Source organism: Medicago truncatula, chromosome 2 (genome assembly GCF_003473485.1).
Source record: "Medicago truncatula cultivar Jemalong A17 chromosome 2, MtrunA17r5.0-ANR, whole genome shotgun sequence".
NCBI classification, from domain to species: Eukaryota; Viridiplantae; Streptophyta; class Magnoliopsida; order Fabales; family Fabaceae; genus Medicago; species Medicago truncatula.
Genome location: NC_053043.1, coordinates 4,780,491 through 4,793,271, shown reverse-complemented (window position 1 = coordinate 4,793,271; position 12,781 = coordinate 4,780,491). Strand labels below are relative to the sequence as shown.

The window sequence follows — 12,781 nt, the reverse complement described above, 5'->3', positions numbered from 1 at the left end:
CCACTACTATTATGCAATTTTAGGAATTAATCACAATTTCTTAATCCAGCACAATCAAATGAAGATCTTCCACGTACAAAAGGAGAAAAACAGTACGACGTAAGATTAGGTATATGTTTCGTAGGAACTACGGGTCCTTCTCAATGTTTCTTTAGCACTCAGTCTCATACTGCTGCTGCTAGAGGCGTATGATCAGTTCTGCCCAACACATTCAAGATAATGAATCTACCATTGATGTCATTCATAGTTGAAGTTTTGAAACATATATTTCATCCACCATCAAGTTAATAATTTGACCCGATCAAGAACTTAAATGACAACTCTTAATATTTGTACCCGTTTTAGTGGTTTGAGTACTTTTTTTTTTGTTACATGAGAAAAAGAGAAAAGGAAAAGAAAACAAATAAGAGGAGAGAAAAAAAAAACTAGGTCCTTATAAAGAACACACCTAAGAAAACCCATTAAAGCGGAAGATAAACAAGAGGGGGGTTCATTGACTGTGATAAAATGGTATGAACTATCAACTCCCAACTTAGGAAGAACGTCTGCACATGAATTTCCTTCTCAAAGGATATGGTGAATAGTAACCGTCCAATCCTTAGCAAGATAGTTTCAGAGGAATTCTAAGATATTTGCATGGTGATGGAAACGAGAAGTGTTCTTCGACACCAATTGCCCCACATGAAGAGAGTTAGAGTAACACATAAGTTTTTTATAGCCGACCTCCCAACACAACTTGATTCCAATCTAGAGAGCTTGAATCTCAGTAGGATGGATATTAGAGATCCTCACACTTTCGAAAAAAACCAAATTGAAAACTGCCATCGTGCTCTTACAAATTAGACCATCATAACCCACTTTTCTTGGATCCGTCAAAGCACTTTCATCAACATTGACGATCATGGTGTCCTCATCGATCCATGTTGCCCACTCACCATCTTTGGAGTAAGAATATGAGACCCGTTTGAGTGGTTTGAGTACTATTTGTATTTTGCACTTAGCTATGTGGCTTTTTCTTAATAAAATTATATTTTTACAACTAAAAGAAAAACTAATCTCTTAAACTTGAAAAGATCTATTTAAGATGTCCACAACTTCTAACAATTATCTTTTATCATAAACATTGATCCGTAGATATCAAAATCCTAATCACATGGTTAAGAAACCTAGGGGTATCTTTGGATAAATAACTTATTTAGAGCTTATAGCACAAATACTTATCATGATTATTGGGGAAAATCCAAGTCTCACATTGGATAGATTCTTGACAAGAGTTTATAAAGAGGAGACATTTTCCATCTTACAAACCGATTTTGTGGGATTGTATTAGGTCCAACCATGATTTCAAAGATAGTATCAGAGCTTATCGATAGGGTTATTCACCATTTAATATACACGCACCAAATCCAATAGTGTTGGCATCAAGGGTGTATTAGAAAAAACTCAAGTTTCACATCAGATAGATATGACTCTTGATAAGAGTTTATAAAGTGAGACACTCCTCACTTTACAAGCTTATTTTGTAAAGATGAGTGAGACCCCAATTTCAACATGGTATCAAAGTTTATCTCTATCGGGCCACCCACCATTTATATCCACGCACCAAATCTAAGAGTGTTGGACTTAAGGGGGTGTATTGGGAAAAATTCAAATCTCGCATCAAATAGATAAAATTTGTTATGAGTTTATAAAATGGAGGCACTCTTAACCTTACAAACTGGTTTTTATGGGTTGTGTTATGTTGAATCACAATTTTTAAGAATGTTAAACACTTATGTATATACTTACATAAACTCTTTTTATTGCAAAAAAAATAAAAAATAACGTCCAATTGTTTTTTATATGCTATCAATTTTTTTTGTACATTTTTTTTTTTTTGGTAGATAGACGAAATGGCAAAGCCATTGTAAACTCTATCACACAAGTGGAGGTACCGAAATTCGAACCCCGGTCATGGCATCCGGCCTAACAATTTCAGCATTTTGCCAGTTGAGCTATGACTTATGGATTACATGTTGTGCTTTTTAATAAAAGTTTATTTGCCTTTAGAAAATGTACATTGCTTTTTCTATTGCTTTATAGGTCTATTTATTATTATAGATTTTGTGGAATGGATCACGCATGAATTTGCTGACCTGGATGACAGTAAATATGATCGACAAATATTATTTTTCTGGAATCCTGCCTGTGTATTACATTATAAATATCAATCTGTATACGAGCTCTACAATTGCATTAAGCTTACAAAATTATAATTAACTTTCTAAAGCTTCATAAGAATTTAATTTCAGTGTCTTTTGCATTAATATCTCATTTTGATCATGGATTCTAGCTCTGATATTTCGAGGATACTATTCAATGCCACTTCATATAGATTTGGTGCTTCAAATGAGACTTCAAGAGGTGGGTTTGTATCAACAAACTCATTGGTTTTGGATAGTGAGAAAGGAGAATTAGTGAAGTCCCCTCCAATAATTAATGGAGAGAAAAAGATTTGTGATGCTAACAAAACTTTAGTGGCTTTGAAGAATCATAGGGAAGCAGAGAGGAAGAGAAGAAACAGAATTAATGGTCATCTTGCTAAACTCCGTGCACTAGTGCCCTCCTCTCCAAAGGTATAATAATCTTCCTTTCTTTTTGTATTTTTTATATGCATCCAATCATATTACTTTGTTATATTAATTTTTAAAATATCTCTATAGTGAAATGTGATTTTTTGATAAACATGTTTTACACCGATGGTGTTTACCAATTGAACCTTTTTACCATTTTATTTTGATTGTATAATTGTTTTAATATTGTTATCTGGTTTTAGAAAGGCTAGCGGTGAAACTTACAATAGGTGCTGAGAAGTAAGGAATTGCGGATACACACTTATGTCCGAGCATATCAAATGTCTCTGTAACATTTTATCATTTGAGCTCTACTTACATAACATTGTTTTAGCATGTTTAAAATAATCAACATATATATGATTCTGATTTAATTGCTCTGACTGAAAAAATACATTTACTTAGGTAACATTTAGAAATTTAGAAGCTGAAGCTTGAAGGGTCCTTGACTGGTCAAATGTATATGGGAACCGCTAAAGTCAACTATATAAGGTTGTGGAGTTGCATTTCAAGATTCTGAAGTATAATAACATCTTTTTGGCTTAGTTTATTCTTTTTTGCAGATTTATCTTCGATGGTCCCAAACTAAGATTATTTCATTTATTATTCATTCAATAATAAATAAATAACAAATGATTCTTAGTTGTGGGCCCACACTCCACATCACCAGCTGAATATTCTGGCCCTCAACAAATAATTCTTTCTCAATGTTTTTATTAATAGCTGTCAACAGCTGGTTAAGCTATTCAAATAGTTTATGCAGTTTTACTACTAGTATTAATTTATTTGTTTTGGTGGGTCTAAGTCTAGAAAATAACTTTACCTGACCAATGATGAAGGAATTAGGCAACCAACCATTTAATAATCCTTAAAACAAAAACAATACATTTAATAAGACAGGATATACGACCTAGTGATGTCTATGTGTTATTTATGATGTCCATTTCGGTGTCAATGTGTCATAGTTTCGCATATGTACATACTGTTATTAATGTTGCTGATGATATTCTTATAGATGGACAAAGCAACTTTACTAGCTGAGGTTATTAGGCAAGTGAAGCATTTGAAAAAAAATGCAGATGAAGCAAGCAAAGGTTATTCAATTCCAACAGACGATGATGAAGTGAAAGTTGAACCATATGAAAATGGTGGATCATTTCTTTACAAAGCATCTATCAGCTGCGATTATCGACCAGAACTTCTATCTGATCTAAGACAAACTCTTGATAAACTTCAACTACAATTGGTAAGGGAAGAAATATCAACTTTGGGAGACAGGGTTAAGAATGAATTTGTCTACACATGTTGTAAAGTAGACATTTATGATATTGAACTATGTCCACTTATTGCAAGTAATGTTCATCAGGCACTGAGTTCTGTACTGGAAAGGGCTTCTACCTCGATGGACTACTCGTTAAGAACACCACGTCCTTGCAAACAGATGCAGCAGACATCTACTATGTCATGCAACCATGAATTTTGCTCTTGTTGATGCCAAACATTTTGGTTCGTTAATTGATAACCGGTTTAAATGCATTTTTAGTCTCCAATTTTTACTGATTTATGATTTTGGTTCTCATATTTCTAAACTCGTTATTTTGGTTCCCCAAATTTTAAAATGTCTAATTTTTTTTCATCTAATTAGATTGAGTTTTGATGATATGACAATTTAGATGCTTACGTGGCTATTCAGTTGATGACATGACACTATCTAGGTCGATTTTCACTTAATAACTCATTTTTTCGTGTCATCAGTTCAGTTTTCATATAAGTAGGTCACTTGTCACATTAAAAAAAACCAACCTTAAATGCATAAATGGAAAAAATAGATGATATTTTCAAAATTGGGGACGAAAACCATTGATTTAAAGTGCAAGGACCAAAATAAAAATTAGACAAAATAGTGAGACTAAAAGTGCATTTAAATTTGAATACTATGCTAAGTAATAAATAGTAGTTTTTTGTTCTTGATGTGGTGGATAGCAGAATTGTTTTTTTATCCTGCAGGCAAAGATTTTTTACTAAATTGCAAACACCTCTAAGTCGAAGGGTTGAAGCTGCCACAACTACTATTGTTATTATTATTTCTGTTGCTAGTATCATCTATCAACTGATTGTAACTTGAGTCTGTTGTAAATTTGTTATCATTTGGTAACATTTACATCAAAGTTCTGTGTTTATCTTGTATGGCTACAAAATAAGGATGTTATTGTTAACTTCATAGATGTCAGTGTTGGGATACTTAGAAGAGTAACTCAGATACTATTAGTATATGTACTGCAGATTATCATAATATTTTTGTTATTCATTATCTTATTATTTTTGTTTTGTTTTGAAAATTTGATATCCGATCTAAGAATCGACTAATTTGAGGGGACCAACCTCACCGTCCACTTGCGGGGCCCCCGTTTAAAGCCAGAGCAAGCTCTGTATGGACTTATCCATTATTTTTACAAGAGAGGATCCAAATCCATTCAAATGTCATTAATCGTGTATCCGATACGAAAGAAGTTTTATAACCGTAAGATTGCTTAATTTCAATTTGACATGTTGAGTGGAACTACTGGTTTTATGGACAATTTGTTAGTTGTTAATTTGGGTGGCATTTAACATGGAAAAGGGGAATCCTTTCCCACCATAGGAAAGTTTTTCGGACTATTAGATCAAGTAAGGAACATAATATTATCATAGTCTGTCAACCGTATATTTTAGTGGATCAATTTGTTGCAGAATAAAATTGTAAAATTGTGAAAAGTAATTTAAGAATCGTTGCACCTAATATTCAAAAATCTTAACAGATTCAACCTATGATGGAATCTATAGAAAGATGAGAGGCATTGTACAGGTACTGGTATTTACCTAACACGATCGATTTGACTGAGATCAAAACGGAGAAGAATTTTCGTCGTTGTCATCGTCATCGTAAAGGAATAGTGGTAGAATGAGAAAAGGAAAAATCTTTTGCAGAGAATGAAAGACTGAGAGAGAAGAATTTTGGATAAGCATGTATAATAATTGTTATGGTTTTTCAATGTTCACCCTCTTTCTCTTAATTTACGGTCTATTCCTCTTTCTCGGTCTTTCATTCTCTGCAAACATGTATAATAATTGTTATGGTTTTTCAATGTGGAATTTAAATTTTAAATTTTTGGAGCCATTTTTTTAGGTTTAGGGTTTGACAATTAGGATAAGCATGTTTGCTAAGATTAGATATAAAGGATATGATAGCTACGCAAGATAATAAATATACACTAGGCATTTCCCTTTCTTGTTTGTTTTATTTTACTGTTAGATCAAAATATAGAGAAATAATACTTGCATGCAAACGAACCTAAAACTTCATTCTTGCAAACAACCAATCAACAACTGACAGCACATTATACAATAAAACAATATTATTTTTATTTTTTTAGAAAAATACAAAAATAATTAAAATTTACAAAAACAAATTAGCCTGTCTTTCTTTTTCGTTAACACAGAAAATAGCGGTTTCTTTGAATAACTCCATATCCAACTTTTTTTTTTTTTTTTTGCATTTCCAGAAAACATGACAAAGTTATTTATTTTTATCGTTACCAGGTCTTAAGTATAAATGATTTATCTTCAGTTCCCACTCTTTATCACAAATATCACAGATATTTTTCTCACAAGCTTTCTCTGAAGTTAGTCCAAAAAACTCACAACAATTGTAATTGAATGCCTCAGATTCAACACATACAACCTAAAACAAAGCTTCAATTTAGAAGAAACCAAAACAGAATAATTGAACTTGTCATTTGACAAAGAAAAAAAAAGGGAAAATAATAGCGTTTTTTTATATTGATAGAACGGGAAGGTTCAATTAAATAACAGAAGAAGAAGAAGAAGAAACAAATACAAATTTTCCTTCCCTAAAAAAAATACAAATTTTCCTTTGTAATTTTTAATTATTTTTGTACTGTATAATGTGCTGTCAGTTGTTTGCAAGAATGAAGTTTTAGGTTCGTTTGCATGCAAGTATTTCTCCAAAATATACACTTTATGCAGTTTGTATAATTTAGAGCAAAATTTGTTTTCGAAGATATACATTTGAGTTACCAGCATATAATTGTACTAGTGTGTATAGATATATTAATAGAAGACTGAATAACAACAAGCACCAGTGGTCTAGTGGTAGAATAGTACCCTGCCACGGTACAGACCCGGGTTCGATTCCCGGCTGGTGCATTTCTTTTTTCGTTGAACATTTTATTTTGTCTTATTTGAGAATGTGGAGAACGGGCCCTTTTATCTAACACAATTGGAGACATATGATATGGGTTTACATTACGCACCCTTTTCTAGACTGTTTCTTTTCACACCACCCTACTAGTTTATCGCGTACCCTACATATTTCTGATTCCAATCTAAAAATCCTCAATTTTTTTGAATAGGATGCGCGGGAAGGTTAGAAAATGGAAAAATAAACTGTTCATTTATTATGTACATTTTAGTTGCTAATCCTTGTGGCTTCAACTTATCCCCCAACGTTGTTCCCATCCACCGGAAAATTAACCCTCAAAACATCACCTTCTCAATGTCATCTATTTCTTCCACTTGATCCTTCCTTCTTTTTTAAATCCCTCCCCTTCAATCCAAACTCACAAACAAAACCTAAAGAAGTAGAGAGAAGGTTTGAAACTCCTTCGTATTGATGAAAGTAAATATCACAAATGAGAAAAGCTACATCATGCCCATTTATAGGCATCTACTAACTAATAATTAACATCAACTAATAGCTAATTAATTATAACTCTGATAAGAAGATTGAAAATGGAAAGAAGGAAGAAGGAAAATTCGTGAATTGCATCAAAGGCCTCAAATAATTTGAACGTAGATTTTTCTTTTTGCATTTACCTTAACTTGAATAACACACACATAGTATTGTCCTCGAAACAAGTGGGAAACTCTACGAGCATGAAAAGTTGAAACCAACAACAGGCATTGGGAGTAATTGGTCCAAAAGCAGTGAAAAGTGCCAAATGATTGGGTTTTTGAACACTTCATCCCGGTCATACCTACAAGTCTAGCCGTCAAGAATGTGATGCACGCATCACTTGCTCTAGTGGGCGTTTCGTATATGGATGGAGTACACCTTTTGTCTTTGTTAAGTCTGAACTCAGAAGTGCATTCATTGGATAAAATTGCACCCTAACTCATACATGTCATCACTCGACCAACTTCTTTATCCAATTGACAGCATTACATTTATTTTTTGGTTGTGGAGATAACCGAATAAACCACCAAAAGATTGATTACTCTTTAATATGGTTGCAAGTTTGATCCAAAAACTATTACTCCATCCGTTTCAAAATGAGTGTCACTTTAGCAAAAAAATCTGTTTCAAAATGAATGTCAATTTACATTTTCAATACAACTTTAATTTTTTTCTTCCAACTTTTCTCTCACACAATTTTCAATGCAACTTTAATTTTGTCTTTTTCTTATAAAGTAAAGGCAGTTTAGTAATAACGTTATATCCAATGATTATTTCATTTCTTAATCTGTGTACCAAAGGCTAAAGCGACATTCATTTTAAAACGGAAGGAGTAGTTAATATTTGAAAAAGTTTCCAGTTCTACAAACTAATACCATCTCTTTTAACTTTTTTCTTTTTTTTAAGGAAATCTCTTTTAACTATTAAAATCTATATTTTTCTGTATTAAATTGGTCGTTTATTTTTTTGGTTGACGCAACATTTATTCATACTTTTTCTAACTCTACTTCTGGAATTCTGCCCTTCTTCCAACATACACGTTTTATTCATTTCCAACCAAACTGCCGAAAATGCCAATGCGTGAGTTAACTAACGCATGGGTATTTTCATGTTTAACTCCTGCGTGAGTTAACTCAAGCGGATGTTATACCCAGCGTGAGTTAATTCACGCAGAGGTATTTTCGGAAGTTTGATTGAGAGCGAATATTTTTTATTGGGAGAAGAGCAGAATTCCTACTTCTGTACTGGTATGAAAAGGTCCAACCCAATTATTCATAAAGAAAGTCCATTAGCAAGATCCAATAAAAAAGGAAAGAATACCCAATAAATGAGACAAGTCAAGGTCTATCGATGTACCCACCTCGATATGACATGTGGCATCATACATGAGCAAATATCATTCACCGCCTCCTCAAAAAGAGCATCTCAGATCGATGTGCAATACAGGTTAACAGCCTTAACAATATATTATGAACTACCTTGTTCTACCTCGTTCATCCACATAGCATTTATGCATGCGATCCACCGCTTCAAAGTATAACCAACATCTTGATAGCTATAACGTTGTTCCTACAAACTGGGAACTCACCTGAATCGGATAGATGCGTCCATCTACCTCGTGTTCCGTTGCATTTAGATATACATGACTTATTCCTACTTACAAGAGACTCACTTAAACTATATAGATTTCAACACCTATCTGGGTGATTGGTTACTCTGATATATGGATTAACCTCAAAAAAATTTAGACTAAAATAAGGAGAGAAGATTGCAACCAACGAGGAGCCTATCATAAAATCAAACACTATAAATAAGGGTCCTAAGTACGATTATTCCACTTTTATCACAACTATACTCATTAACCATGTCCTTCTGCTACCTACTAGCACCTCGTCTCACTTGAACATCGGAGTGTCTTTTACAGACACCCCTATACTTTCCAGAGGACTTATGACAAGGAGTGTATGAGTTGTCGAGGAGTATCTAGTCATCAACGAAGGAAGGATACCCTATGCTTAGGAGGTAAACCTCCCTTGTTCATACAAGAACAACTTCTATGACAAATTTGTGTGTATGACCATTGAATAATATATTATAAAGAGTATTTCATTTCACCTCTAAACACCATTATAAAAAAGGAAAATGTTACATCAACACCATTTATTCCTACACCCTATTGTACACCCCATGTATTATAAATATTTTGGTAAATTCATCTCACAACCACACTTTATCTTCTATTTGTGTGGGGTCCAGGTTGCCACGTGTCAGAATTTTGTGTGGATGTAAAAGGTGTATTGCCACATGAGGTGGTACATGTATCATCACTCTATAAAAAAACACATCTATGCAGACAAGTACCCACGCTCAGCTCCCTTTGCCCCTCTTATGTGCGTATGAGCCATAGTACTCAATATATTGTAACTTAAAATCATTCCAGTTTTGTCATATTATGTTAAAGAAAAACTACCTATTTTTTACGGCAAAAGAAAAACCATTTTAGTGATATACTCCAAAATTGTTCTTATGTACAGTAATGAATCTCAAAATGGGTGCCCAATCCCACATTTTTAATGATCCCACGTGTGATGAAAAATCAGTGTTCAGGTTTTGCCAGGATATATAATCCATGTGCCACTATAAATTGATGTGAAGGTGACTCATAATAACCACAAAGTTATAATCCGTGAACCTTGATCTACTTTCATGTGATTTGTTAAACACATCAGCATTTTGTTTTTATGGAACATGAAGAAAAAAGCGTCTCACTTTTTACTATTTTCGCTTTGTTTTGGCTTTAGAAGAATGTTGCCACATATATATACACGTATAATCCGTAATTGAACTTTATTTTGTTTCCTTTTAGATCATTTGACATGTCTCACTTGTTCTCCCTTAAAAATAAAGGGAGCTTCTACGGTGCAGTAAGGAAACTGACTTTTTAAAAAAAAGTTAATTTTGATTTTAATGTTTGATTCATTTTTAAATTATTGATTACTGATTAATGATCAATAGTAATTCAACTAGTAATGCTTGCAATATCTTGGACTTACAGGTACTATTTTATCGTTAGCATCTTTAACATGCAAAAAGAATTGATGATATTATGTGATAGTCTTAAGTGTTACACTTTGTGGGGTGCTACACTTGAAACAAGGTAGAATAAAATTAGATTAAGTGTAGTTTTGTTAATCTGATGAATTGATTATACTATGGGAACTGAACTTTTGATGTCACTGTACAAACAGTGGGGTGTTACTCACTACAGTTTTGTTGATATAGTGTTGTTAACTTCATCAGAAAAGTCATTTTCATGACTTCATCATAGAATTTTCCAAAAATAAAATGTCTCACTTGTTATTGCATGCAACCCATGAAACACTTGTATTTTTTGAATTAGTCGTGTCTCGATGTCAGACACGTGTCATGTTCAACACAACAACAACACATATAATTATATTGAACTATATGATTTTTTTCAAATTATTAGCGATAACGACGTGTCAGTGTCCGTGTCCGATGTTCGAATCCATGCTTCATAGCATGCAACGAATAAAATTTATACTATCACGCTAATTAAACAAGTATTTTCTCTCAATTAGTGTGTGTATTTTCGAGGAAAGATTACAATCGTCGAAAATGTTATGCTTCGTTGAGAAAAATATGCACCTCAGTGACTGCAGTATATTCCTCTCCATGTGCATCCATGCAATGCAACAACTGTACACGTACTCTCAGATGTTGGAATCTTATTGAACTTCACAAAACGTACACAATTTTAAATAATATACACATTTTTTGCTTTTTAATTTTTACTCTTAAAAAACACATCTATGCACACAAGTTCTCATCATCTGGAATTTTTAAATTTTAAATATGGATTGCAAGTAAATTAACATTACTGTATGTATGTGGTAGAAACAAATGTTGGTAATAATAAGCAAGTTCTGGTAGTGGCACACATCATATTTGCAAACTCAAAGCCAAAATAAAAAACGAAAACGTCGTAATTGCCATAGGGTAAGCCTCAGTGCATTCAATTCAAAGATGGATAAAAACTTATAGTGGACTCCAACATGGAAATGCCACAGCCATCAAATTCTCAAACATTATCCCTAACCCCTCTACCTAATGGAATTGTCACCCCCAAAGTTATTATTATATATACCGAATATTTATATAAGTTTATGTCAAAATATTGGTGATGACTTATTTGCATGCGAAACCGCGCACTTACATATAAGTCACTCTTCCCGGAAAATCCTGGAGTTTTTTAATTTAACAACAATTATTGGCTATTCCTTAAACAAAACAATTATTGATTAATTTAGTTTAATTTAATTTTTCTTTTACATAAAATATCCTGATACCGACATACAACATTTCTATTTGTTATATTTTGAAGTTGTTTGTAGTTTGTTATTTGTTCACATCGCTAAGGTTCTTGGACTATTGAGTGTATAATATGTTTAGGGAAATGTTAACGAATGTTCTTGAGGCACTTTTTAATCACTTTAAATAGTAAATTTTTAATAAAAAATTGTGTATTGAATGCATTGAAAATTATAATAGTTGACTTTATAAAATAATAATTACTAAATTTGGGATGCTTAAACAGTGATCCGGGAGCACTCGTTAACAAGACCATTTTTAATAACACTATCCTTTGAGCTAGCTTTTGAGATAAGATTCAAGCCTATTTAACAATATATACATAATTTTTTGGAAAATGTTAACTTGTGCTCAGGGCACAAGTTAAGAAACTAAAAATAAAATTCTTTATTTGGAAATTGTGTATTCAATAGTATAAAAGTTTTAATATTTATACTTTCAATACAAAATTTATTTTTATTTATTTTTATAGATTCTTAACTTGTGTCTTAAGGGCACAAGTTAACATGACCCTAATTTTTTTAATCCGTAGATGAATTGAAAAATTTCACCTAAAACTTACACACATTTACGAGGTCTTAGATTTGAGCTTGAACAAAAGATATATGGTCTAACAATATTAGCATTGCAGCTGAGTCAAACCTTATGACCGATAAGATGATGTAATGAAGTGTTTACTAATTATTTGGCCAATCACCAAAAAACAACTGTTTAAGCAATGAAGTGTTAACTAATTATTTAGCCTCTTGATAAAATCCAACATAAAGCTAATTCCTTTTGGGTTCTCCTGGCTCAAATATCTACGATGCATCTATAAAGCTAATTTGTTTTCAATGAGTTTTAGTCCAAAATAAATTGAGGGTTTATATTTAACTTGTTTTCTCACGTCATGTTGGCATAACAACAAATCAAGGAACTTAATGAAGGAATGCAATAAAACTTAGTATCATCAAATCACTAATGCATGTGAGAATATATCACAGCTAACGATCCAGATCAGATTTTATAGCAAATGAAAAATTATGAAAATATATATTAAGTG

At 32.6% G+C, this 12,781-nt stretch overlaps 1 protein-coding gene and 1 non-coding gene across 6 annotated transcripts; both read left to right on the top strand.

Moving 5' to 3' along the window:
- Positions 1–2,193: 2,193 nt before the first annotated feature.
- On the top strand, positions 2,194–4,931 carry LOC11425915 (transcription factor bHLH106). Of its 5 annotated transcripts, XM_024776561.2 has the most exons (4): positions 2,194–2,615; positions 3,628–3,858; positions 3,979–4,118; positions 4,620–4,931. In XM_024776561.2, the coding sequence occupies exons 1-3, from the start codon at positions 2,322–2,324 to the stop codon at positions 4,102–4,104; spliced, it is 651 nt and encodes a 216-aa protein (XP_024632329.1). In that variant the 5' UTR covers positions 2,194–2,321; the 3' UTR covers positions 4,105–4,118; positions 4,620–4,931. The 5 variants fall into 5 exon arrangements, 4 of the variants coding, with proteins under 4 accessions (XP_024632329.1, XP_013462544.1, XP_003593769.1 ...); XM_013607090.3 differs by having other exon boundaries at positions 2,196–2,615; positions 3,628–4,118; XM_003593721.3 differs by having other exon boundaries at positions 2,201–2,615; positions 3,979–4,931.
- A 1,816-nt stretch (positions 4,932–6,747) lies between these two features.
- Positions 6,748–6,818, top strand: TRNAG-GCC (transfer RNA glycine (anticodon GCC)). The gene has a single exon. It is a non-coding gene; the product is annotated as a tRNA-Gly (tRNA).
- Positions 6,819–12,781: the final 5,963 nt, after the last annotated feature.